At 42.4% G+C, this 27349-nt stretch overlaps 3 protein-coding genes across 4 annotated transcripts; all 3 read right to left on the bottom strand.

The window, feature by feature from the left end:
• Positions 1-361: 361 nt before the first annotated feature.
• foxg1c (forkhead box G1c) lies at positions 362-1896 on the bottom strand. Its single transcript, XM_036536541.1, has 2 exons — positions 1817-1896; positions 362-1682 (listed from the first exon to the last, which is right to left on the bottom strand). Exon 2 carries the CDS (start codon positions 1646-1648, stop codon positions 362-364), a length of 1287 nt encoding a protein of 428 aa, XP_036392434.1. The 5' UTR covers positions 1649-1682; positions 1817-1896.
• A 3606-nt stretch (positions 1897-5502) lies between these two features.
• On the bottom strand, positions 5503-8229 carry pglyrp5 (peptidoglycan recognition protein 5). 2 transcript variants are annotated; one of them, XM_036537295.1, is made up of 5 exons: positions 7975-8229; positions 7475-7782; positions 6981-7188; positions 6626-6744; positions 5503-5713 (listed from the first exon to the last, which is right to left on the bottom strand). In XM_036537295.1, the coding sequence occupies exons 1-5, from the start codon at positions 8148-8150 to the stop codon at positions 5541-5543; spliced, it is 984 nt and encodes a 327-aa protein (XP_036393188.1). In that variant the 5' UTR covers positions 8151-8229; the 3' UTR covers positions 5503-5540. The 2 variants fall into 2 exon arrangements, with proteins under 2 accessions (XP_036393188.1, XP_036393189.1); XM_036537296.1 differs by having other exon boundaries at positions 6981-7185.
• A 1682-nt stretch (positions 8230-9911) lies between these two features.
• On the bottom strand, positions 9912-13959 carry polr2i (RNA polymerase II subunit I). The gene is made up of 6 exons (XM_036537110.1): positions 13812-13959; positions 13556-13610; positions 13161-13234; positions 12975-13049; positions 10713-10764; positions 9912-10343 (listed from the first exon to the last, which is right to left on the bottom strand). The coding sequence occupies exons 1-6, from the start codon at positions 13871-13873 to the stop codon at positions 10281-10283; spliced, it is 381 nt and encodes a 126-aa protein (XP_036393003.1). The 5' UTR covers positions 13874-13959; the 3' UTR covers positions 9912-10280.
• Between the last annotated feature and the right edge of the window lie 13390 nt (positions 13960-27349).

The raw sequence follows: 27349 nt of genomic DNA, 5'->3' as shown, positions 1-27349 counted from the left end.
CCCCTTTTATGGTCATCAGAATAAATTGCGCAAAATAGTGCCGCTTACCAAGTTAATTCTAGTCTATAACGAGCAGTAAGAACTGTTTATGTGTATTCATATGTTACAATGTTTAGTGATAATTATAACTGGTGGAAAATTGCATATCATTGTTGTAACAGGATAATACATAATAAATATACTTTCAATTAAATTTGCCACCCCTTGCGTTAGCAAAGAATATACTAACATACAATTCAACATACCAGAAAACCAGTAAATACTAATAATAAAGCACAGAAAATTTAAAACATGTTAGACATGTCAAGGTGCTCACACCTGAATAACACAACAACAGAGGAAAAAAGGTGTCCCTTTGGTTTTATGGCAGAATGGCGCTCAGGGGGGTTGTGGTATTGTTTTGGGGACAGTAATTTGGGAACTCGGCGCAGAGGCTCCCAATGTATTCGGATGATCCGTTCCTCCCAGTCAGAAAGTGTCCAACAGGAGACGCTTTGGGCGGCGAGGCCTGTCCCGGGCACAGTCCGCCGAGGGTCGTCGGGTGGGGTACCTGATGAGAATAGATGTAACTGGCTTGGCTGGGGAGCAGGTTGAAGGAGCACTGGTTTGGTAGAGACAGGGCGCAGGCCAGCGGGGTGGGGGCGAAAGAGGTGGACGAACTCATCTGGTGCCGTCTGGGTATACCACCAGTAACCCCACAGAACGGAGTTTCCTGGGTGACCTGGAGCAATCGGTCTGTCCCGGCTACTGTCGCACTTATGTGTTGCGAAGTCTGAGACAAAACCGTGGAGGCATAATTACTGTGATGAGGCCCGAAATATGACGAGCTGTAGCCTAGCGCCGAGCCCGGGTGTGGCTGTGAGGGTTGTTGCAAAGTCAGGAAAGGTGCGACAGGCCAGTAGAACGACCCAGTGAACGCAAGCCCGGCAGCTGTTGTGGAGGCCAGACGAGTGCCCCTCTTAATAGCAAGCTTTGCCCTGGAGGCGGCGGTGGAACGGCGGCGGAGTTTCCCAGTCGTGCCACCAATGAATACATCGTCGCTGGAGGGGTCAAGCATCCAGTAATTGCCTTTGCCGGGGTCGTCGTAGTGGCGGGGTACTTTGACGAAGCACTTGTTGAGGCTCAGGTTATGACGGATCGAGTTCTGCCAGCCTTGTTTGTTGTCACGGTAGTAGGGGAAGTTTCCCATGATAAACTCATAAATGCCACTGAGTGTGAGTCGTCGCTCTGGACTTTGGCGAATCGCCATCATTATTAGCGCGTTGTAGCTGAACGGAGGTTTCTCATATTTGACTTTCCTTTCTGCCTCACCGCCTCTCCTCTCTTCTCCCTCTCCGTCTCTCTCTTCTCTTTTTCCCCTCCTCTCTTCGCTGGCAACTGGCCTCTCTTCACGGACTGCGCATAATGTTTTATCGTTATTTTTATTGCAGTCGGCATTATTGTAGTCCTCATCCCGAAGGCAGAGTTCTCTGCCTGTCCGCCCTGGCAGAAAGTGGGTTCGGGTCTTGGCGCTACGGGAGCGGGGCACTTCCACCACGGCGCCGCCGTCACTCATCACTCCCTCTCGTCGGAGGAGGAGGCTGCTGATGCTGAATGAAGACTTGTGGAAAAACCTAATGGGGGCTTTCAAGTCCTCCATACCAAACATCAGCACATCCCGCGGCGATTTGAAGATCTAAAAACTGAAGCAGAGAACCATGTGAGACAGAGAATAGGTTCATTCAACTTCGGGATTGAAAAGGAAAAAAATAGCAACACGCGTGCGTGGAGTCACGCAAAACAATCTTGAGACAAACAGACACACGCGGAAACTTACGGATCTCTTTCCAAACCTGTCTGTAGAGAACAGTGCCAATCTCGCTGACTGATCGCTGAACTCCTTGGTTCAATTAAAACACTTCCGAGAGCCGTGAAACACAAGCCTCTCACCTGCGTCGTGCCCCTGGAGACCGCCCCTCCGGCCCTCCCTCTTCCTGATATTTACTCAACAGGGCCAAATACTCCACCTAAACCTAAGCGTGCGAGGTGCGCCGCGGAGTTGCTGTCGGCGGCTGAATACCCGTAACAAGCGAACGAACAACAAATTAGTAAATTAAGGTAAAACGCTTAAATTAGGTGCGTGACCCTCTTGCAGCAGCTCAGAGCTTGCGCAAACGCCTGTCTGGAGGACGCACGGCTTCCTGCGCTCGCGGTGACAGGTGAGATGGGGGTGTGACTGTTGCTGTACAGACCCAAGATGGAGCGCTGTTTTCTTCGTCTTTGCGCTTTTTTCTAGATTAATACAGCCTCCTTCCTTAATCCTCTTGAACTGCAAGTGTGCGCTTGCTGGGATTTTTTTCTCCTCAAGCACGCACCGCGGATACCGCTCCAAGCCTCTAAAAACTAAAATGCTATCTCGCTTAAAAACAACATTAATGCTCCGAATTTGCTTGTCTTGTATTAATTTTCCAAACTTAGATACAACAAAGACACTAAGATAAAGTGATTAAATGGGATAAAATACAAGGTTTAGTCATCAGTAAACTTTTGTAACTTTTTTAAGCTTTGCCATTGTGCACTGTATGCTACTTTTAAATGGATGCGTTCAATTATATTAAATATCTTTCTTACGTAATCGCACTATTTTAATATAATTTTACATGTATTCATTTCGTAGATGGTCACATCCAGAGCGATATTACAAGACGGGCACTCAATAAAAATATTTATTCTCCTTTGAAATTAGAGCGCGTCATATTCTTTGGCTAGCTGTGAGGTATTGGAAATATTAAATCCAAGACTTGACGTGACTTGGAAAAATACACTTATTTAAGAATGATCACTCCAAATACTATATCAAACAGAGTACAGTAAGGCCATAATCTGTATCAATTTAGTAAGTATTTTACTTTAAGGCTAAAACCAAAATAAATAATTTCTTTTCTATAGGATACATGTGTACATGCTTGATAATAGCCTTTTAGAATTTGTGCTGTGGTGTTAGCACTGTTGGGCCTGCGACGAAAATATAAAGACATTTGAAAATATCCAGAGATGTTATGTGAAGACTGCTGTTGCTCCTAAATGTTTCAGAGATAATTCAGAGGACAAGGCTGCACAGTCCGTGTAAATGCATTGCAGAAAACTAAAACAGATGGATTCAGTTTGTAGGCTACTTCATGTATCTCCCTCCCTGGGCACACCACAGCAAGCGTCCTGACACAACTTGTCAAGTGCTCCGCATCTTAGAGGTCATCGTGAATGAAGACTACTATAAACATTAACGCAGTGACGCAGATACGTGTTTTATACGCATTGGCAGGCAAGAAAGAAAGCAAGAAAATGGATGAATGAACTGTACCGAAACACAGCTGGCTTTATATTTCCGACATGGAGCGCACAGGCGTGCGCGTGTGTTACGGATTTTTTTTAGAAAGAATGATTCGTTTACATTTTCAAAGGTCCTGTCAGAATCAGTATTTCTAGATTTGCATTATTGTTGTCTTCACATATTTATATGTCCTTTCTGAAAACGGCAATACAGCTGCTTAATTCAATGCGACAACCTCATGAAATAGCAGGCCATGTACAGTTTTGCTCTTTGAAATGGAGAGGGCACGGTTTACAGCGTCATCTAGTGGACACTTAAAACGCGCACAAACAGTGAAGACTGCTTGTGTAAAAGTCACATCAAATCGACTTGATTTTAAGTCGTTCATTATTAAAAGCGAAAAAAGAGTTCCAAATCATGTTATATATTTTGAAAACGTTTTAATCAAAACAGAAAACAACGCTTTATTGAGAAATGTACTTCGTTTAGTTCTCCAGACAAAAATAAATCTGAACTGCTCAGCATTTTATGCAATCCTTTGAGTAACGATAGCTAATTATTTGAATACCCCTATGGAAATTGTTGGTACTGTATGAGCTACAGCCCAGTCAATGTCATTAACTAAAGTAAAACAAAATCAAAGTCACCTCTCAATTATGTTCCAGAGTCTCCGTGTTAATTCGAATTGTGATGCCTTATCTGTTCACCATCGTTTTCAGGATGTGACGCCACATTACACTACAGTAGAAGGCATACTTATACATAGCGACTTACAAAACTGACATATTTTACAATTACATAGCTGAATATTTGCTGTGGCAATTTAGGTAAACTACCTTGTTCAACATCAGTGGCCCCTCTGGGAACTGAACCAGCTGAATATTTGAACCCTGTTCCTTACGCCTTACTTCTTACCACACTCCATCCTTGGTTCTTAAGCTTAGGCATTACTTATCACAAAAAGATTTCTTTGAATACAACAGCTTGGAGTATATCAAAAAAATTGTTCAGACATTATAAATAATACAATGGGATAAAATGGGCAAACACGCACAAGTAAAAAGAGACAAAATGATTGAAACAAACAGTGAAAACAGTGATGCACAAAGAGAACAACAACAACAAAAAAATCCACACGATCCCGGTCTTCTGCCCTTAATAAAACTCCTCTACTAACATTTGTTCTACCCAGTTTCCTAATTGGTGAGTGTGGCCAGTTAGTGAGTTACCTAGGTACCCAGTTACCCAGTGCCTACACAGACACTCACACTAGCACTGAGCACACAGAAGTGACACTGATTAATAAACCTTGGCTATTGCAAGGTTTGCAAAAACATTTGGAAATACTGGTCCCTTAACACAATCACACATTCATACTCCACCATTTAAATTAAAATCTTGAGGGAAATATTTGTCCGTGCCAGTGAAGCCGGCCTCACATTCACATGGGAATGAGCCCAAACGGAATCCTATAAGTGGCTTGCTTGATTTTTTGCATTCAGAGTATTTAAACAACATTAATATAGGAGTGATTATGTCTCAGAGTTTTTGATCACTACATGTGTTTGATTGCTATGTATGTGCAATAATATCAATAATCAGAATTTCTTATAAACAGAATGCACTGTACTTATGTTCTGTTAACCCCAGCCAATATGCCAAAAACGTTGTGTATTACATGTGAATGTACGTGACAACACAAATGTGGAGTGTACATTTTAAATGCCAAAGATCTTATGGAAGTAAAGTTAAGCTTTTAAAACTATCTACTCCAGTGACAGAGATCCACAACAATGGGCAAATTGCCAACATTATCATTGCATCGTAGCTGAATGGAGGTTTCTCACATTTTACTTCCCTTTCTCCTTTAGCAAGTATGTTGTATTTTTCAGCCTCTTCTGTTTTTTTTTCCTTGCTGGCTTCTGTTTCTAAAGTTTCTAAACAACATTTCTAAGACAGCCCCCTTAAAGAAGTTTATGAAAAATGCTCCTGCAGTCAGCATAAAATATCAGGAAGATCATTTGCATCTGCAGAACATGTGTAACTGCATAACACATGACACAGAGAGAGTATATATAGTAAAGGAGATATATACATACAATAATTACAGATTTTACATTTTTAGGAAACTGAATCCCATCTTCTTTTTAGAGCCTTTGCACGAGTCCTCGGGGGACAAAGGCAGTCACTGTGTTGAGTTGCTGGTATGCTGTATGTTGAGCCTGTGTGCTCAGCGTTGAGCTAACAGCTGCAGCGCTGCGTACAGCTGCTCCCCGGGGCATTCCGTCTTTGCCAGATCTCGATGCCCAAGCAGGGTATATCTGGGGTGCAGGTGCCCGAGGGCCACCCCACACTGCAACAGCTTTCGGGTGGAAGACAATGCAGCCGGAGTAGGAGTTTCATCTGAAGAGAAAACAGACACAAACAACCTTTGATTATCAGGTTACCATTAGCTGTGCTTAGGTGTAGCTGACCTCCCTTGGGGAAACTGAACAAATCTGCATTTCATCCTTTCCTCTGCAAATGTAGCTGACCCCAGAAATGGCCCTGCAACTTAAGGTCAGCTATTCTTTGCCTGGGTCCATACATTCTTCTGCTGTCAGAAACATGTTTGTTATATTCTACACATGCAGCAGGATAGAAACTCTTTCCTTAACCTACAGAGGAGACCAACAAGGTAATGATCTGAAAGTGTTTACATTTCTTGCATGGCAAAGTGTGAGTTTCCTTGTTGTGATATGGTAATGAGATATGGTAATGCACTTTATAAACGTTAACATTTCACACAGTTGTTTGAGGTAAGCATGTTGTAAAGCTCGCTCGACGTGGTGCCGGAAAACAGATCATTATCATGGGAATTCAGCAGTGCCCTTGTTACAGATGTACAGTAATCAGATGTAGCAATGCGTGAGAACATCCGCCCATGGTCTGGCCACCATGAAGACTAGGTGTGCAACCATGTCAAGCCAGCCAGCTTTTGGTGACACTCAGTTAAGAGGATAAGCAAGATCTTGAGGCAGTCATGTGTTAAGTGGTGCACAGGACTGGGTTAGGGCTTAGTTTAGATTTAATGTACTTGGTAAAGCTCAAAACAATTTTGTGTAAATACAAAAACTTGCATAAAAAGAAATGCAAATAATCACCATAGAGAACAACTACTACCATGCACAGGGAAGGTAGAACCCCCCCCCCCCCCCCCCCCTCCACCCCCACTAATACAGTGTAATGTAAAGTAAGGCTCTAGTGCTTTACCCACATACTACAGTATGGCAAAGAGAGAGAGAGGGAGGCAAAATACACAGCGGCGTTTCTTACTATTGAAGTTTCCCATAAAGGCGATGCCCACAGAGTCGTGATTGTTGCCTTTGGCGTGAGCTCCCACAACGCCCCAGCCACGCCCCTCGTATACTGTGCCATCTCCACAAATTAGAAAGCTGCAAACGCGAGACAGAGACTCTTGAGTGTTCTGTAGAGGTAACAGTATGCAGTCAATGACAAAGTGATGCCAATAAGGTCTACAGGTTACCTTGGTGGTACCAAATGCTCAAACAGGTAAATAAATAATACAAATTGTAGATGTGTCGACCATTGTACGGCACTGCACGATGCGGATAGCGCACCGTTTCAGTGACGTGAAATATAAGCGAAGACGAATGAAGCGAACACTCACTTATAGCCGATGTCGTGGAAGTCTCGGCCCTGCATGTGCAGCTCCTGTATGTGTTCGACCTGGAGGCGGCACTGTCCGGGGCTGTGGCAGGGCCACAGGGCAGTGTGATGAATGACAGCTCTCAGGGCCTGACCCTGCAGTCTCTCCTGAGACCGCGGAGCCACGGCACCCCACTGGCGCCGGGACACCACGTTTGGACACATCCCTGCTGCAAGCATATATGGTTATGTGTGTAAGCCACCGTAGCCAGGGTACATTCATAATCATCCGCAAATATTTCTCGCATTCGCATCACCAGAGCGAATACTGTATTTGAACTTCACTGAACCATTTACACAGCAATAAACAATTAGGCTAATCTCTTTCGACACCGACAGTGAATGTGCAAAGGACTCAATGTTTGTTCTGCCATAAACCAAGGGTAAATGTTCAGCAAAGATGTTTCACTTTTCTAGACTGAGCTGAAGTTTGCACTAACAAGAAAGACCTCTCACCTGTATCGACCGATGGTCTAGTTTCTTCGGCTGCTTTGCCGCGGATCTGTCCATCCATTTCTGATGAAACAGCAGAAGTTTTCTGCCTGTCTCCGCACACTCTGGCGCACTGTGTGCACGGACGCAGTGCCGTGCCCTGACACGCAGCGAGCGCTCGAAGAGTGGATACGTCAGCTGTTTGACAATGGGGAGCGCTGTGAGAGATGCGGAACACGCTCCGCTCCCGTGGGCTTTCCGCCTTCCGCGTAATTTCCAAAACTTCCTTAAACATCCCGCAATCGTGCCTTGTTAATGCAACCCAGAGAACCCTGAAATAACACACACAGGTTTGTTCATCACTAACGGCTCACGCGGAAGCGGGTGACACGAAAGCATATAATCTCAGCGGGAAATCAAGTCGGACGATGGGTCAAAGTTCCAAACCTCAAAAAATGACAGCGATATTAGGTTTATCTGTCAAAGGCACACGCTAAACGTGTTTTACAAAGTGGCATACCTACCTTTGTCTATTGCGCGTTTTTGGAAAACAACGTAGGCTAAAAAGCAGAAAGAAGTAATAACTGTGGATGTTCATTTTCATTTTCAACGAGCCCGGCGAGTGCATTTCATTTCCAGCGAACAGTAGGCGGCAGTACTCCTTACTTGGCAAGAGCGGTGCAGACTTGAGCCAACGCATACGCGCTTAGCCAGCTGCTTTCCTTTCCCGTGGATCAGACAGTGTTATTGGGGCAAAACAGTATTGCGATTGAACAGAACTAGATGAAAGCAAGAACCCCTTCAAACGCATTCAGTCAGGGGCGGAGATCAGGCAATATTGCCTGCATTAGACTTTAACTGATTTTGCTACATTAAGTAATGTTTTTAAACCACAGAATTTAATTCACACCCATGAATTGAATTAATGACCCATCAGTTTGTAAGTTGTCTTGAAGTTGTCTCTAAAAATTGTGGGTAAACAATTGCAGCCGAATACTGAGTTGAGGCTAATTCGACCAAAGTAAAAAAAATACATTAAGGTCTCGCAGGGGTTGATGATGTTAAAGAGATGAAGTACCAGAAATCATTTCTAGTGAAGTCATCTTCCTCTACGCTACCGTGGTGTATCTTATAAGTAAGATAAGCCAATTTAACAGTGATTAATGTTCGCCTGCTGCTACAAACAGCTGCGTTCGTTGCTGTGCTTGCATGTCTGTAATCACAGGATAAACGTCATTGGTCAGGCCGTGAGTCATTCAAAGTGGATGTCATTCTTGACTGGTGTTTCAATTAAATATTTTTAGCAACATCCTCCCTTCCTCGTGCCATTCACCGCGCAACTCACATGCCTAAATAACATTCGTGCTGTGTGGGAGAAATGTCAACATTCAACCTCAAAGTCAGGATGTCTCATTTTCACAAACCCTGGAGTCACAGCAGTGGCTAGTTTCTATACATAGACGCCGCGCAAAATCCCAAAATACTTCCCATTACTATGACCAGCCCATCACTTTGTACAGCATCAATCCTGCACTGGTTGTGCCAGGAATTCGATCACGTTTGATTTTGAGAGGGTCCTGGTCACTTTCTCTCCCGCTAGTGTATAAATTCCAGGATGCTCTCCCTACAGCAGCATGAGTTACACTGATCAATCACAGCAGCTCCAAGACCACCACAGAGCAGGTTACCCACAACACTCATCCGCAAATGTAGAAAACTCCATACTCTTTCATGAGAGCTATTAAACAATGTTAACCACATCCTGTTAGGAGCCTGTAAGTAGAGACATTAAGGACTGCTTTACAACAAGCCTTGACATCAGTGACAATTCAGCCACAGTGTAACTACAGGTTCCCATTTCCCTAATTGTTTCCACTGAACACATCACTCAAACTGTTTGCATTACTGATTTAAGAGACTACAATGATAGGGGAATAAAACTGTACAAGTTTACTTGTAACTCCGTCAGCACACTTCCAACAACTCATATTCATAACCCCGTCAGCACACTTCCAACAACTCATATTCATAACCAAGAATTAACAGCAGATATAGTAATGTGAAATCTAGGTCAGCATTCAATTTACTGCTCGACTCATCTTACTGGTATCCCAGCTGGAACACATGCAATGCAGTCTGCCTCCAGAACCAGGGCTGGAAAACGTTAACATGCAAGGCAAAACCACACTCCGTAATCAGTGTCCAGTCCATAAAAGTATTTAGGTAGACACTTGCAGGCCTCAACCTCCATGATTGGATACTACCACTGAGCCAACCAGTAACATTGTATATTCTTCTCCACATCATGATGGTGCATCACTTTGAATATCAGCTTGACTCTTTTCAATACATGTTGTATGTTAAAATATAATAGTGTACAAAAGACATGTTTTTATAATATTCTGTGCTAAAGTCCTTCAGGATAAATGTTACAGACACAGTGAGTTGTTTTCCACTCTTTTTATTCCTGACACATTTCTAAAAAATATCAACCAATTAAAAATAAAAATTCTTAGACACAAAACATTAACATATAATGGTGTGGGCAGATGCGTGTGTGCCACTTCCCCTTGTGACCATTATTGGTTCTACACAGCTCCACGCAGCTTCAGAGGCACACCCCCACTTCAGTAGGGTCTACACACTCAGAGGCTGTCCCAGACAGTCAAAGCCAATCTACAGAGCCTCAAGAAATGTCTGTTGTGAAGGGTTGAGCTGAGCAGGTGACCGCCAGGTGGAGGGAGCCCACGGAGAGCTGTGGTGGGAGCTTGCTGAGGCTGCCATTTATGGCTCTACCAGCTCATCCTCATCATCATCATCATCCTCCTCCTCACTCGGTCCAGCGGTGTCCGCAGTGAGGAGCAGTGCAGACGTAGTAAAGCCGCATGGCATCCTACAGGGCAGACGCACCGTTACTTTTAACTGCGACACAATATCTGTCTAGTTTGTAAAACAATATTTGTGAAAGTACCACAAAATAAATACCCAATTTTGCACTTTCTTCTTTATTGTCTTTTTTTTAAATCCATCTCATCTTGCCCATTACCATCATTTCAATTCCTCCCTTACATTTAATAATGCCTCTCTCTGTTGGTGTCTTCATTTCATAGTATTTGGCAAATAGCAACATTTGGTTACTGTGTGTGATTCTAAACTACAGTAAACTATCTTTAAGTAAGTGTGAATGCAGCAGAATCATACATATCCACAACACAATACTTAAATAGATTGACATTGACACAACATGTTTGGGATATTGTACCTCTGCTTTCATGCTGTGAGACTGGAAAAACACTGCCTCCTTGTGGCCACACCTGTAAAAAGCAGGAGGAAAAGGTGAGAAAGTGAATGGTAAGAACCATCACAAACCAGGCTGTTATTCCCAAACTGTATGTGTAAAAAAAAAAAAGTCAATATTATTCAACAGGAAGAGATGTGATTGACCTAATGTCCGAAATAGATTTTCTATGACATTTAAAACATCACATCTTAACAATTTCAATTCCAAAGGTGTAGTTGTTTGGAAGCATGCTACAACAGCACCAGCAGCATTTTTACATCACAACAGGACTGCAGTTGGGATGATGGAAGAACTGTCACTGAAATACTGTCAGAAGGTCCTTTTAGCTGCTGACCACTACTCTATAATATCTCATTTCCAAAATGCCTGACATTAGCTCATCATAGGAGTGTTTTTTTTTGGAGTCAGATTAAAGAGTCCTAAAAAAGACATGAGCAGATACATTTGGGTTTGGGTGTTGGTCACCATATTCTACAGCTCCCAAGGTGGAATTTTTGAATAAACAATGTCTAACTGCAGTCACTTACATTTTTCGGGCAGGAAAATAAAATAATATACACTGCTCAAAAAAATTAAGGGGACACTTAAATCACGCGGTGGATCTCGATGAACAAAATATTCAAGTTGAAAATCTTCATTGGTATACATTGTGTAATTCGTTGACAACAAAATGGTCAATGGAAACCAAACTCATCAACCCACTGAGGGCTGGATTCAAAATCAGACCGATAATCAAAGTGAAAAATCAAAAGCACAGGCTGATCCAACTTAAGTAAATTTCATCACGACAACTCATAATGGGGCTCAGTAGTGTGTATGGCCCCCACGTGCCTGCATGCACTCCCAACAGGCAGATGGTGTCCTGGGGGATCTCCTCCCAGACCTGGACCAGGGCATCAGTGACCTCCTGGACAGTCTGTGGCGCTACTTGGCGGCATCGGATGCGCCGATACATAATGTCCCAGAGGTTCTCAATTGGATTCAGGTCTAGGGAACGTGAGGGCGGGTCAATGTATTCAATGCTTTCTTCATCCAGGAACTGCCTACACACTCTGGCCACATGAGGCCGGGCATTGTCCTGCACCAGGAGGAACCCAGGGCCCACTGCACCAGCGTAATGTCTGACATTGGGTCTTAGGATTTCATCCCGGTACCTAACAGCAATCAGGGTATTGTTGGCTAGCACATGGAGGTTTGTAACTACCCTCCATGGATATGCCTCCCCAGACCATCACTGACCCACCACCAAACCGGTCATGCTGGATGATGTTGCAGGCAGCATAACGCTCGCCACGGCGTCTCCACACTCTTCCAAGTCTGTCACATGTGCTCAGTGTGAACCTGCTCTCATCTCTGAAGAGAACGGGGCGCCAATAGCGAAGCTGTCATGGTGTTCTCTGGCAAATGCCAATCGCGCTGCACGGTGCTGGGCTGTGAGCACAGGTCCCACTAGAGGACGTCGGGCCCTCATGCCACCCTCATGGAGTCTGTTTCTGACAGTTTGGTCAGAAACATGCACATGAGTAGCCCGCTGGAGGTCATTTTGTAAAGCTCTGGCAGTGCTCCTCCTGTTCCTCCTCGGACAAAGGAGCACATACCGGTCCTGCTGCTGGGTTGTTGCCCTTCTGTGGCCCTGTCCAGCTCTCCTCGTGTAATGGCCTGTCTCCTGGTATCTCCTCCACACTCTGGAGAATGTGCTAGGAGATACAGCAAACCTTCTTGCGACGGTACTTATGGATGTGCCATCCGGGAGGAGCTGGACTGCCTGTGCACCCTGAATGGGCTGCAGGTACCGCCTCATGCTACCAGGAGTGACAAAAGCAATAGCAAAATGCAAAACTTGAGAAAAATCAGTCAGGAAGGATCAGGAGAGAGAAATGGTCTGTGGCCACCACCTGCAAAACCATTTCCCTTTTTGGGGGTTGTCTTGCTGTTGTCTGCACCTGCTTGCTGTTGTCTACCTGTTGTGGCTTTCATTTGCACCAAAGCAGGTGAATTTGATTCACAATCACTTACGCTTCCTAACTGGACAGGCCAATATCCCAGAAGTTTAATTGACTGGGTGTTATACTGTGATGATTGATAATTTTTTGAGCAGTGTAGTTAATTTATTATCTTTATGAAAAATTCATAGAGTTCATCTACACAAATATTGACAACTAAGAATAAAACTCTGGATTTCTCCTTTCCTCAGATAACAGCATGAGAGACAAGTACACCCACTTGGGACATGGGTGGTCCTCTGTGCGGGGAAGCGTGGGGTCCTGTGACACGTCAGCAATGATCTGGGTCAGCTCACTGGAGAGAGACAGAACACAACAGATTACTATAGAGGCAGTAAGTCTGCGTGCTCGAATCAGCCTAAGTTAGGAGACGTGCATGTACTGGATTCTGCGGGACTCCACTCACTCGACTTCGTGCGTGATCTTGTTGACATAGATACAGCTGTTGTCTGCTTCCTGTTGGTAGTCACAGTTCCTACACTGTAAGAAACAGAACATCAAGTCACGTTATATTTGACGCTGGAAAGCACGCATGCTAGGTGACCTAAATGAACAACGTCAGAACAAGGACTCATGCCCCTTTACGTCTTAACCGTTCTTCTCCTGCATCATGATTTCAATGTAGCGAAACATTTGCAAATTAACAGTAACACTGAATCTAATTAAGCCGTGTTTGAGTTAGCTGCTGTATAACTAGTGTAGCTAGTGCAATTCTAGCTACTTAGCAAGCCTTATTACTTGTTTTACAGTATAAATAACCTACCTACTGCAACTGAACTGACAGATACAGTAACAACTCACAGCGTAAAGAAGAATGCGGTTCTCTTTGTCCTCTTTGGGATACAACATGTTGTTGCTGCAAAACAAACAAATTCATGATGGGTCATGTACAGCGACGGTTTCCTCTCGAGATCACTAATCGAACTATAAACTACTAGTAGATATCACTGAACAAAACTGACAGCCGTTAGCTAACTAGCTAGACTAGCTTGCTGCGCACTGTTGAACATAACAGGCTTATATACTTATCTTAGTTACGTAATATGTGAAAACTCACCATTCTTGACAGAAACGAATCCCTACAAATCCGGGCTCGTAAGTTCCACCATCTAGATCCATCACCGCGTCGAGAAAATATCAAGCTTGATGCGAAATCCTAGTAACTTCTACGACCACAAGTCCGAATCCGTACGAAACGACCAGAAACAACGCCGTCTGCAGCGCAGGCGCGAAAAAATACAGCTTTGCTGTAGTCGCAGCGCCCCCAAACGGCGGAGGACTGAACACTCCAGTCTATCAAGGAGGAGCATGATCAACAAAACACCAAAAACGTATTCTATACATGCACAGGCAGTACATTTCTTATAATGTGGCGGTATGCTTGCTCTGACAGTGCGACAGAAATAAATGTAGAGATTGAGGAATCCCTATAGACATTTTAAAGTGTTGCGCTTAGGTGTCTCAGACAAGACATGGGGGAAGTTTATGTGCCTTAAGATATTAATATGCATGAAAATTAATGACATGTACATTGGATCAGTAAATAATCCCCCCATCTGATGAGCGAAACAATGCTATTGGTGAGACAGGACGAGTGTTTGATGTTGAAATGTGGAAGATTTAAAGATTCGCTGGCATTGCTTTTCCTCAGCTGTGTCCAAAGACATCACTTAAATGCAGCCAGTGAGTTAATGGAGGCAGCACAGGTGCTCCTGCAATGTCACTGCCTGTATTTTCACAGGGAAATGATAGAGATTTGACAAGTTTGTAGAACAGGCTTAAAAAAAACCTTTAGTAAAACATAGTAATACATTTTAAAACTTGTATTATGCAATATTATGTTGTACTTGTATAATCTACTTTGTATTGCTCATAATGTTATTACAAATGGTTTGTGCCATCACTTATCATTCTGTTGGTTAAAATTGATCTTTTTTTGATCATATTTCATATTATCGGTTTCTCTGGCATGTAAATATTGATTTTATTTGCTCTTTGTACTATCTAGAAATGAGGCATCAAAAATGATCTCTCAATGAGTTTAGAGTATGTAAAGATTTTAATGATGTTTAGTTTAACAAGTTGAATAATTTATTTGTGCCTCATAAATCATAAATCCAATGTGACAATGTGAATTTGGATCTTTGAATTTTAATTTAAAGTTCTGTGGGTCTTCTTGACCAGTGCTATGCTGTGACAAAGTATTCATATATAAAGATACCTTGAAATTCAGTTGTTTAAAGTACACAGGTGGCCCAAAATACATAGTAGCTGTGGAGTATGTGTGAAAAACACAGACTGCTTATTGCTTATATAGCATTTATATTTATTCAAAAAAAGCCTGAAGAGTGTAACGTGAACCACAGTTACACTGCACAGAAGAGAGGCCAGCAGGGATTCCTTAATTTCACAACATTTGCCTTTTAATAGTGCAATTATGACCAACCTGTGTGAGAGAAGAAAGAGTAGGTGGGTGATAATATGTCTGTACAGTAATACCCCTGGGTTAATGATACTATACTGAAGCACTGAGACTAAGCAGAATGAACAATTCGGCAAGAAAGCTGCCAGTTCCTTTATTTCCAACAAAGACTTTTTATACTTTGACTGCTTGTTTCAGGAGGAATGTAATAAGAGGAAGGAGGGGACTACCTCCAAATATTTCAACCTTTTATCCTAGACGGAACCCCAGGAACACAGTGTCATTGTCTTGGGAGGCAAAGATGGCATTTCGCTCTGATCCCCACAGGTCCACCCAAACCTGGTCACCCTTTGATAACTGAATAACGCTGCCAATACTGGCCATCTGGCTCTTTTTGTCATCTAAGGTGGTGTGGTAGGCCGAGACGACCTTCTGGCCGTTCTTGTAGATCATGAACTGTGCACGGCCATAGGTGGAAGCATGCACGGTGAAGTGGTAGAGTCCAGGCCGAGGGCAGGTGAAGATGCCAGTGCAGGAGCTGTACCCTGCTCCCTCATTGACCAACACGTTGGTGAACCTCAGGGGACCATTGTGGGTCGGATAGCTGTGGCAAATCTCCAGTTTGGCTGTGAAGGCGACGGGTCCGTCTAGAATATCCCAAAACAAAGCATAGGCATAAGCACCAACCTGGAACTAATCAAAATCTGTGTTTGAAATATATAGAAAATATATAGAAAAACATATAGAGAAGAGGAATATGACAGGAATGCATTCATTCCTGTAAACCATTTTATAGCTTTCCCATTTTACAGGGAACCTCTAGACCAGTGTTTCTCAACCCTCTCCTGGAGTACCCCCTGCCCTACATGTTTTAGATCTCGCCCTGCTCCAGCACAGCTGATTCAAATGATCAACTCGTTATGAACGCCTGAAGCTGCTTAATAACAAACTGATCATTTGAATCAGCTGTGCTGGGGCAGGCAGAGATCTAAAACATGACGGGCAGGCGGTACTCCAGGAGACGGTTGAGAAACACTGCTCTAGACCTCTAGCACTTCTAGAACTGCCCTTTATTCATGCATTTTGTGATGATTGATGGTGTAGTGTGCCTCCAACTCTTTTTGTGTCCTGAGTCACCTCTGCTCCTTGTTACAAGTGCATTCATTTGTGCACATGTTCATTGTCACAGAAACGAACGTGGTTCATTAATAAGGAGAGCTCTATGTGCCTCTGACTAGGCGTATGCACAGTAGTTTGTGGTGAGAAATAGTTACCACAAGAAAAGGATAATTGCATGCTAGATCATCATGTACAAAGTTTTTTCCCTTAATTTTGCAGTGGTGTAAAAAATGGCACTCAACAATGTGTCATGACTCATGATGCTGATGTTGCATTAGATTTTTCTCCCCTGTCAGATGTGGCACATGAGGATACCAGTTACAGCTGTGTCCACTTGTCTCTGCAACACAATCATCAATGGACGTTAAGTCGAACTCACTTGGTCCACCTACAGCAGAAATGCTTTTGCAGTGCACTGTGCCTCTTTCTGTAGATGTTAACTGTCAGTCAAACCTTTTCTTTTTCAGCTCTGCAGTGATACATGCTTCTGAACAGGAAGCATTAATGTCATTGCATTGCTTTGCTCATGATTTGACAAGCAACTCCTGTGTTTGCCAAAAGAAACAATGGTGTCCTTTGCAGCCTCTGACAGTCATATAGCTGTCTGAGAACATATTTTATTTATTGTCTCCATTTTGCCATAGGCAAGCATGGATTTGATCCATTTTAATAACGTAAAAATGTTTATGGAGGAATGGTACATTTAAATTTCAATGCATGTCCACGTACAAACAATTAAAGGACAGTTGGAGGTTTATCCATGTTGATTGTAAAAATCTGCATAACCAAGATGTATTCACAAATAACCAATGTTTTTTTTTTTTTCTTTTTTTTCCCCAAACTGTGCATGTGACTATGACCTTAGGATCAGGTTAGAGCAATGACTGATGAGACCTCAGGTCTTTTGTATTCATTCTCAGTGCATTCCTTCTGTCTGGGTTAATTTGTGAGGAGGCCGGGCAGCTTTGTGGCACTATAAAACATGGGAGGCCAGTTCTACCAGATTTTCCTCCAAAAAAAACCACTGTTCACCACTTTACAGGAGTGTAACAGCTAACAGGTTTAACAGTGCCCTCCTTACTTACTCATACCCCCAATTAAACAATAGCAAATATGTTATAATTCAGTATTATACTGATTTAATATATGAATGTTGTAAATGAAGGAGATTTCAGACTAGCACCTCTTTGCCCTCACAATGTGAAGATATTTCACAATTGAGCTGATGGGATGGTACCTGGTGGGACATTGTCAGTTCCATCTCCTCGGTCAGCAGAGGGCTTGGGGTCAGTGGTTCCTGGAGCAAAATGAGTGGAATAACAGTGCAAATGTTCTTCACATAACCTTTCAGACCTTAATCAAATCAAAGTATCCCGGTCTTTAGGTTGACTACAAAATACATATATTTGTGTTCTATGTTTACAGTAATTTTACAAGTTGTAAATCTTTTACAAATGTCTCACTGAAATACAGGAAAACTATATCTTATGGGATTCATTTAAGACTATATGGCGATCTGTGTGCAAATGGACAATTTCTTGGCTTGAGTTAGTTACAGAAATACTATATTAAGAAATACTTAACAGTAGCAATGAAATTCCAACTCAGAGAAAGCCATGCAAAATGTATTTGGCAAGATGTTAGTTTAGAGCACTGCATATTGACAGTATTGTTTCAAATAGTCAACAAGATTCTTTCTTTGTGCAAGTTTAACATTTAAAATACTTGGTAAAGACAACTGGTTGGACAGTCTAAAATACAGTAATACACTCCGGTTTATTTGTAGTGCATCTTTTTCAGTCCAAACAATTACAAAAATGTGTGGAATTTAACATCCCTTGTTTGGAGGAATCAGGAATAACGAGAAAAATGTTAGGCTGTCAAAGACACCAACTTAAGTGTTTGCACTTAGGAGAATACCTGGTTTGTCTGGGTTGTCACCTCGCTTGTAATCCATGCTGACTGAAACGAAGCTGGAGAAACAGAAGTGAGCTTTTTAAGTTTAAACCCTGGGTAGGTGTCCACCTGTCTCACTGTTGCCCATGTTCACTTGCAATACTAATTGAGCCTGATGACGTCTGTCATTTGTGCTGTATTATTGCAGAGTTAAGGAACTGACAGATGCACCGCAAAAGATGAAATTCACAACATATTTTCTCTGAGCTAAATTCTCTTCATCCGAGAGGCTACATCAATAAAGACATTGATCACAAATGGTTTCCCCGAGGAAGAGGTCATCGTTAATTTCGCTAAACCAGCCCAACCAAGCCCAGCCCAAGAATTGCCGAGTTTAAAGCGCACTTTATTGAAAAGAATTTAAATTGTGTTATATATCCTGTGGTATCAAGTTTTTATTCCGACAAGCTATCTAGACATTTTTTTTTATTTGTTATTCACAAACTTCAAACCACGGGTCGTCAGTTCAATGTATTAGGGCACGTGTGATCTTAGCGATTAGCTACAACTTGCATTTGCGACTACATCAGTGTTTCTCAACTCTCTCCTGGAGGACTGCCTGCCCTGCATGTTTTAGATCTCTCCCTGCTCCAACACAGCTGATTCAAATGATCAGTTCGTTATGAACTCCTGAAGCTGCTTAATAACAAACTGATCATTTGAATCAGCTGTGTTGGAGCAGGGAGAGATCTAAAACATACAGGGCAGGGGGTACTCCAGGAGAGGGTTGAGAAAGTACTGGACTACATCATTCGAAGCGTGGATATCTCAGTCACATAGAGAAAATCTGGGTATACAGCAAACCAGAATGCTATCCATTACAATGACAACAGGTGGACCTGTATAGTTTTATGAGCTATGGGTTATTGCTCGTTTTTGTAAATTTCAGTACAATGCAATTTTGTATTAATCAATAACATGGATCAGTGTCAGCATTGGTGTTGCGCGACAAAAGAGCGATTTTATGAGTGACACTGGTCAGGCTAATTTGTGGATTTTCAGAACGTACGCTGCGCATTAACAAAACGTTATTGTTGTACAAATAAATTTTGACATTACACACATGACAATAACATATGACAAATTAGCCTAGTTAGTTTTTCGTATCATCAAGCATTTTAGTTTATCTTATCGTTACACATTGTTCATTATCAGTATTATTGCATTATTGTTTCAGTTATGTTAGTCACGATTACCTGGTGTCAGCTGATCAGATGTTGTGTGTCTGCCACCGTCGAGGCTGGAAGAAGTCGAGCAACTGATACTATTCGCTGACTTTATAATCTCTGTGCGTGTAGGGGCGGGGAATTGACCAAAATGTTTCTGTCGATAATTATGCCTGATAAAAGTTAACAATAGGACATTCCCCGTGAGATCACTTACTGTGATAATTTGGTATGAGCAATACGGGTGCTTGGATATTAAGGAATGAGAAATACAATATGATGTCATCACTGTTGATGCACGAAATATTATGCTCAAATATAAGGAAACATCACGTTTCACCGTTACTACAACTACTACTACTAATTATTATTATTATTATTATTATTATTATAAGAAGAAGAACAAGAACAAGAACAAGAACAAGAAGAATGAAATGAATAAAAGTATCTGTATGTAACAAAAACAAAACGTCTGCCTCATGAAAATGAATTCCTGAAACTTATGAGCAGCCTTAATTGCATCTGGATTTAATAACCTTCATTCTCACGGCCACGCTGTGGTTTCATTCGTTAAAACATAAACAGTACGAACCCTGTAATTTCACACTTCTGGAACATTCTGTTATTGGGCTGGAAGAGTGACGCGGATCGAAACGAGGCAGATGCGCCTGCTTGTCAAGTCTGAAACTCACCACTGGTCCCTGGTCCCATTTCTACCTCATACAGCCTCTATTTTTTTGAGAAATTTTGAAGGCCGAGATAAAAAGTGAATCACCAATATGCAACAGTCACATCCAGCTGAAGTATCTCTTATCGTCTTTAATTATTGGCACAGCTGATTTGTTATAAAATTTTGTGCTTTGGGACTCTGTGAAGGTTGTCGATGCATATGGAAATACAGAAACTGTTTTATATACTGCCGTTTATTCTTCTTGACGGTAGACAGGAGATTGTCGGGAGTGGGCGTGGCTGAGAACGGCTCCAGGCACGAGTGCGGCAGGGACATCCAGATGCCAGGTGCCAGACATCATTTTCACAATTCCTCACATTGTTTCCAACGCTGTAAAACCTGACTCTGCTGTTGCTGAAGGAAAGGAGTGAGCTGAGAGTTCCTCTGTGTGTGTGTGCATGTGCGTCTGTGTGTGTGTTGAGGGGGGAACTCAAGCAAAAGGCCACCTAAAATGCTACGGCTGGTCCTGCTGCCTTGGACAACACATTGCAGATGTTCGGCCTATATGAATGGCTTATGTGTCTGTCTGAGATAAAAGACCAGAGAAAGCAACCAGTGGCAACACATAGAATCATTTTTAATGCATTGAACCAAAAAACCCAGCAGAAATGGATTGGTTATCAGAAAAAATCTCACCACATGGGGGAGCCACTTACACCAGGAAAACATTCATTTCACTTCAACAGTAGACTAAAGGGAGTAATTCCTGATTCAAGATTTCGACAGACGTGATGATACCTCTCAGTCATGTAACCTGTTGACAAGTGAATATTTTATTGATGTTGTTGACATGAATATACTTATAGCTCTCTGTTTGAAAATCTAACACAACCCCCTCAGCAAATCCAAAAGTTGCAATACAATCCTCTCTTTGCTTTCTGGTAAGTGAAATGAATGTGTTATTTTTATAAACCAGCTTAAGTATTGCACAACCTTAATTTACCTTCAAGTTGTATTTCACACCACTTTGCCTCTGCAGCCCTCCTGTCTAGTCCCCTTATTCTCTCTGTTTTGTCTCTCACTCATCCACTCACTCCCTCACTCATCCACTCACTCCCTCACTCCCTCACTCACTCACTCACTCACTCACTAACTCACTAACTCACTAACTCACTCACTAACTCACTCACTCACTCACTCACTCCTCCACTCCCTCACTCACTCACTAACACACTCACTCACTCACTCACACACTCACTCACTCCTCTACTCCCTCACTCACTCACTAACACACTCACTCACTCACTCACTCACTCATCCACTCCTCCACTCCCTCACTCACTCACTAACACACTCACTCACTCACTCACTCACTTACTCACACTTACAGCCACAGGTTATAGGAAATTTCAGTGTGCATATGAAAATATAAGCAAACTAGTACTTCCTGGAAAGAGCTCACAGAGAGATATATTTGCTCATGCTTCTCTCCTCTACTGCCCTGATTGGCCAGCTCTCCACAGTGCATTACATCACGTGTGACCCGGTCTGAGATAAACTGACTTGCTTAAGGGTTAAACGGCAACGATCCCTTTGGAACTTGAATGGACACCCCCCAGGTCAAGGCTGGGTGCCTTGATCACCGCTTCATGCTGCTGCCCCTAATGTTTGACACCTTTGCCTTCTGCACTTCTGGTGGGACAGGTGGCTGGCAGGTAAGGGTGTAGAGTCATGTACACGCACATTGATGGTGAATGCACTGCATAGACTATGTTGTGTTTATGGCCCTATCCTCAGATGCAATTCTGTCCTGACAGCCCTGTCTGTCTGCTGCCTTTGATGAAAGCTATCTTTAGATGCAAATGTTTCCTCAGTGGTATGTCAGTTAGGTTATGGCAGTGATGGGGACTTTGATCCTGTGGAGTCACATACAACAATTTCGCATGCCTCCCATGGCTTATGACACCCACCAAACTGCAAAAACACAATGATGATTAAAACATTAAAAAAACATATTTTGTCTAAACCACTTGATTAAATGAAAAGACCCAGTGATCCAGTAGCCCAGTTCAAAATCAGGGACAAAGTAGGTAGGAGTAGGAGTATGTGTGAAAAACACAGACTGCTTATGCTTATATAGCATTTATATTTATTCAAAAAAGTGTAAAGAGTGTAACGTGAACCACAGTTACACTACACAGAAGAGAGGCCAGCAGGGATTCCTTAATTTCACAACATTTGCCTTTTAACAATGCATTTATTAGCAACCAGTGTGAGAAAAGAAAGAGTAGGTGGGAGAGAATACATGTGTACAGTAATACCCCTGGGTTACTGCAACTATATTGAAGCACTGAAACTAAGCAGAATGAACAATTCGGCAGGAAAGGCTGCCAGTTCCTTTATTTCCAACAAAGACTTTTTATGGTTTGACTGCTTGTTTCAGGAGGGATGTGACAAGAGAAAACAGGGGACCACCTTCAAATATTTCAACCTTTTATCCTAGACGGAACCCCAGGAACACAGTGTCATTGTCTTGGGTGGCAAAGATGGCATTTCGCTCCGATCCCCACAGGTCCACCCAAACCTGGTCACCCTTTGATAACTGAATAACGCTGCCAATGCTGGCCATCTGGCTCTTTTTGTCATCTAAGGTGGTGTGGTAGGCCGAGACGACCTTCTGGCCGTTCTTGTAGATCATGAACTGTGCACGGCCATAGGTGGAAGCATGCAAGGTGAAGTGGTAGAGTCCAGGCCAAGGGCAGGTGAAGATGCCAGTGCCGGAGCTGTACCCTGCTCCCTCATTGACCAACACTTTGGTGAACCTCAGGGGACCATTGTGGGTCGGATAGCTGTCGGAAATCTCCAGTTTGGCTGTGAAGGCGATGGGTCTCTCTAGAATATCCCAAAACATAGAGGGCTTGGGTTCAATGCTATTCCATAGTGATTTGAGGCGAGTGCAACTCTGTTGAACCTTAACTGAAATAATGGGCAAGCACCAGCTGGGAACACATCAAAATCTGTGTTTGGAAGAAATGACCATATAAATAAAAAAAAACAGATAGAAACACATATAGAGGAGTGGAATATGACAGGAATGCATTTATTGTCAAAGAAGATTTTACGTTTTACAGGGAACTTCTCGGCCTCAAAACAGCTGCCCTTTATTCATGCATTTTGTGATGAGTGATGGTGTAGTGTGCCTCATTTACTCAGTTCACTTTGGTGCTGCAATGGATTAATACTATTTGTGGAGGACCACATTAGCTTTCCCCCATCTGAGCTCAAGAGCTCAGCTCAGCTTATTATTGTCTTAATTGAACCAGTTGAGCCAGAGACACTAACTTAAGTCTCTTTTACTGTTACAGCTCTGTGAGCATATTTGTAAGAGCAGAATACCTGGTTTATCTGGATTGCAACTTCGGTTGTGCTCCATGTTTTCTGAAAGGAAGCTGGAGAAACAGAAGTGAATTTTTGAAGTTTAAACCCAAGGTAGGCATCCACCTGTCTCATGGTTGCCAAAATTGAGCCTGGTGAAGTGTCTCATTTGTCCTTTATTATTATAGAGTCAAGGAACTGTCAGATGCACCGCAGAAGGTGCAATTCACAACATATTTTCTGTGGGCTAAATTTTCTATTCATTGGAGAGGCTACATAAGTAAAGACATTGATCACAAGTGGTTTCCCCAAGGGAGAGGTCATCGTTAATCTGGCTAAACCAGTCCAACAACTGATGAGTTTAAAGCACACTTTAGTCAAAATAATTTAAATTCTGTTCTTATGTATATATATCATATGGTATCAAGTTTGTACTCTATGTGTTCATGTTTACAAGAGCAATAAGCTGTCTTGACAGATATTTCTTTGATTTGTTACATTTATGGCATTTAGCAAACGTTCTTATACAGAGCGACTTACATAGGTTACAGTTTTTTTTACAATGTTATCCATTTATACAGCTGGATATTTACTGAGGCAATTTTGCGTTAAACGCTTTGCCCAAGGATACAGCAGCAGTACCTCAGCAGGTAATCGAATCGGCAACCTTTTGGTTACGAGTCTTGCTCTGTAACCACTATGTTGAACTGCTGCCCACTAGCTGAAGTTCGTTATTCACAAACGTCAACCATATGTTGTCAGTTAAGTCTGTTGGGACACGTGTAATCCTTTTTTTTTTTTTTTTTACAATAATTGCTCACGAGGCGAGTAGTTACAACGTATTACAATGATAGCAGGTGTGCGGACCACCTGTCTTAGGAGCATGCTCTACTCTCATATAGTTTCTGAACTATGCATTATTGCTCTATTTGTTTGCAAATTGCAATGCAATTAAATTTTGCCAACGCAGTAACATAGATCAGTGTCGCAACCGAAGGGCGATTTTATGAGTGACACGTACTGGTCATGCTAAATTGTCGATTTTCAGAAAGTATGCTATATATTAACAGCACGTTATTATGTTGTACAAATAAATAATTCTTGACAGTACACACATGACAATAACATACGACAAATTGTTCTTTTTTTTCGTTTCGAGTCATCAAGTATTTTAGTTTTTCTTATCATCAAACACTTTCCATTATCATTATAATTGACATACTGCTACAGTTATGTTAGTTGATTACCTGGTGTCAGATGATCAGATGTTATATGTCTCCCACCCTTGAGGCTAGAATAAGTCGGGCAACTGGTAGTATTCGCTGATTTTATAATCTCTGTGCGTGTAGGGGCGGGGAATTGACCAAAATGTTTCTATTGGTTGTTTTGCCTGATAAGCGTTAACAATAAGTCTTTTTTCCAGTATGTATCACTTACTATGATAATTTGGTATGAGCAACGTGGTTGGTTGGATATTAGGGTTTGAGAAATATGATATGATGTCATATACTCATTGCTGATGCACGAATAACACATTATGCTCAAACACAAGGAAACATCATGTTTGTTGTTACACTGTATTAAAATACCCTATTATAACATACTTTTTTGCGGTTTAGTTACTTTAAAGTACGAGTCGTTTTTTCATTCGGTGTTTCCATTATTTTGCGTAACCCCGGTATATCATGGTATGAATTAATCCGGTGGCTAACGTGTATGTAATTCACGTTACTACTACTACTACTACTACTACTAATAATAATAATAATAATAATGAGAAAGATTAAAATATCTGTATGCAACAAAAACGTCTGCGTCATGAAAATGAACAGCCTGAATATCATTTGGGTTTAATAGCCTTCATTCTCACGGCCACGCTGTGGTTTGACCTCGTTAAAATATAAACAGTAAGAACTCTGTAACTTCACTCTCCTGGAACATATTATTTTTGGGATGGACGTGTGATGTGGATCAAGACGAAGCAGATGCACCTACTTGTCAAGTGTGAAACCACTGGTGACTGGCCCCATTTCTATCTCAGAGAAACTTTGAAGGCTGAGATAAGTGAATCATGAATATACAACAGTCACATTCAGCTGAAGCATCTCTTCTCATCTCTAGTTATTATTGGCACAGGTGAGTTGTCATAAAATTTTATGGGGCTGCTGGGCTATCGATGCATGTGGAAACATAAAACTTTTAAATACTACCATTCTTCTTGAAGGTGTGTGTGTGTGTGTGTGTGTGTGTATGTGCACGTCTGTGTGCGTGTTGAGGGGGGAACTCAAGCAAAAGGCCACCTAAAATGCTAGGGCTGGTCCTGTTGCCTTGGACAACACATTGCAGATGTTCGGCCTATATGAATATGTGTCTGTCTGAGATAAAAAGACCAGAGAAAGCAACCAATGGCAACACAGAGAATCATTTTTAATGCTTTCAACCAAAAATCCCAGCAGAAATGGATTGGTTATCAAAAAAAATTCTCACCACATGGGAAAGCCACTTACACCAGGAAAGCATTAATCTCACTTCAACAGTAGAATAAAGGGAGTAATTCCTGATTCAAGATTTCGACAAACATGATGATACCCCCCAATCATAAAACCTGCTGACAAGTGAATATTTTATTGATGTTGTTGACACGTTCTTCAGTTGATTATTTTTGTGCATGAATATACTTATAGCTCTCTGTTTGAAAATCTAACACAACCCCCTCAGCAAATACAAAAGTTGCAATACAATCCTCTCTTTGCTTTCTGGTAAGTGAAATGAATGTGTTATTTTTATAAACCAGCTTAAGTATTGCACAACCTTAATTTACCTTCAAAGTGTATTTCACACCACTTTGCCTCTGCAGCCCTCCTGTCTAGTCCCCTTATTCTCTCTGTTTTGTCTCTCGCTCATTCACTCACTCCCTCACTCACTCATCCACTCCTCCACTCCCTCACTCACTCACTCACTCACTCACTCACTAACTCACTCACTCACTCACTCACTCCTCCACTCCCTCACTCACTCACTCACTCACTCACTCACTCACTCACTCATCCACTCCCTCACTCACTCACTAACACATTCACTTACTCACTCACTCACTTACTCATCCACTCCTCCACTCCCTCACTCACTCACTAACACACTCACTCACTCACTCACTCATCCACTCCTCCACTCCCTCACTCACTCATGCACTCCCTCACTCACTAACACACTCACTTACTCACTCACTCACTCACTCACTCACTCACTCACTCACTCACTCACTCACCCACTCCCCCACTCCCTCACTCACTCACTCACTCACTCACTCACACTCAGCCACATCAGCTCTCTTGTACTCATTCATTTACAACTTCACTTTTTTGGCAGATAAACCTCCCAAGCAGAAGCCAGTTTCCATGGTTGTGATGGAGGAGAGAGAGCGCTGGGTTGTTCCTCCAAGTCACACCTTAAAACAGCTGCACAGAAATAGTCTGAACTGCCACCCAAGCATCAGGGCAGACCCTTAAGTTCTAACAGTCAGGGGTCAATGCACCCTAACCCCTATTGAAAACACACATATTCACATCAAGGCACACCACACAAGCTGCTTGTGCTGAGGTGCACGGGTTATAGAAAATTTCAGTGTGCATATGAAAATATAAGCAAACTAGTACTTCCTGGAAAGAGCTCACAGAGAGATATATTTGCTCATGCTTCTCTCCTCTACTGCCCTGATTGGCCAGCTCTCCACAGTGCATTACATCACGTGTGACCCGGTCTGAGATAAACTGACTTGCTTAAGGGTTAAACGGCAACGATCCGTTTGGAACTTGAATGGACACCCCCCAGGTCAAGGCTGGGTGCCTTGATTGCCCCTTCATGCTACTGCCCCTAATGTTTGACAC

The sequence above is a fragment of the Megalops cyprinoides genome, chromosome 9 (genome assembly GCF_013368585.1).
Source record: "Megalops cyprinoides isolate fMegCyp1 chromosome 9, fMegCyp1.pri, whole genome shotgun sequence".
In the NCBI taxonomy this organism is placed as follows: Eukaryota; Metazoa; Chordata; class Actinopteri; order Elopiformes; family Megalopidae; genus Megalops; species Megalops cyprinoides.
Note: the sequence above shows the minus strand (reverse complement) of the source record. Positions and strands in the feature narration are given on the sequence as shown.

Bases quoted from the DNA above. Each gene is read 5' to 3' on its own strand.
- pglyrp5 (XM_036537295.1), bottom strand. From the start codon at position 8,150: ATGCGTTGGCTCAAGTCTGCACCGCTCTTGCCAAGTAAGGAGTACTGC. The intron at 7,783-7,974 runs GTAGGTATGCCA...GTGTTATTTCAG, and splicing joins AAAACGCGCAATAGACAAAG to GGTTCTCTGGGTTGCATTAA. The intron at 6,745-6,980 runs GTGAGTGTTCGC...TCGCGTTTGCAG, and splicing joins TTCCACGACATCGGCTATAA to CTTTCTAATTTGTGGAGATG.
- polr2i (XM_036537110.1), bottom strand. From the start codon at position 13,873: ATGGATCTAGATGGTGGAACTTACGAGCCCGGATTTGTAGGGATTCGT. The intron at 10,765-12,974 runs GTGGGTGTACTT...TGCTTTTTACAG, and splicing joins GAGGACCACCCATGTCCCAA to GTGTGGCCACAAGGAGGCAG. The intron at 10,344-10,712 runs GTACAATATCCC...TCTGCCCTGTAG, and splicing joins CTCACAGCATGAAAGCAGAG to GATGCCATGCGGCTTTACTA.
- foxg1c (XM_036536541.1), bottom strand. From the start codon at position 1,648: ATGTTTGGTATGGAGGACTTGAAAGCCCCCATTAGGTTTTTCCACAAG.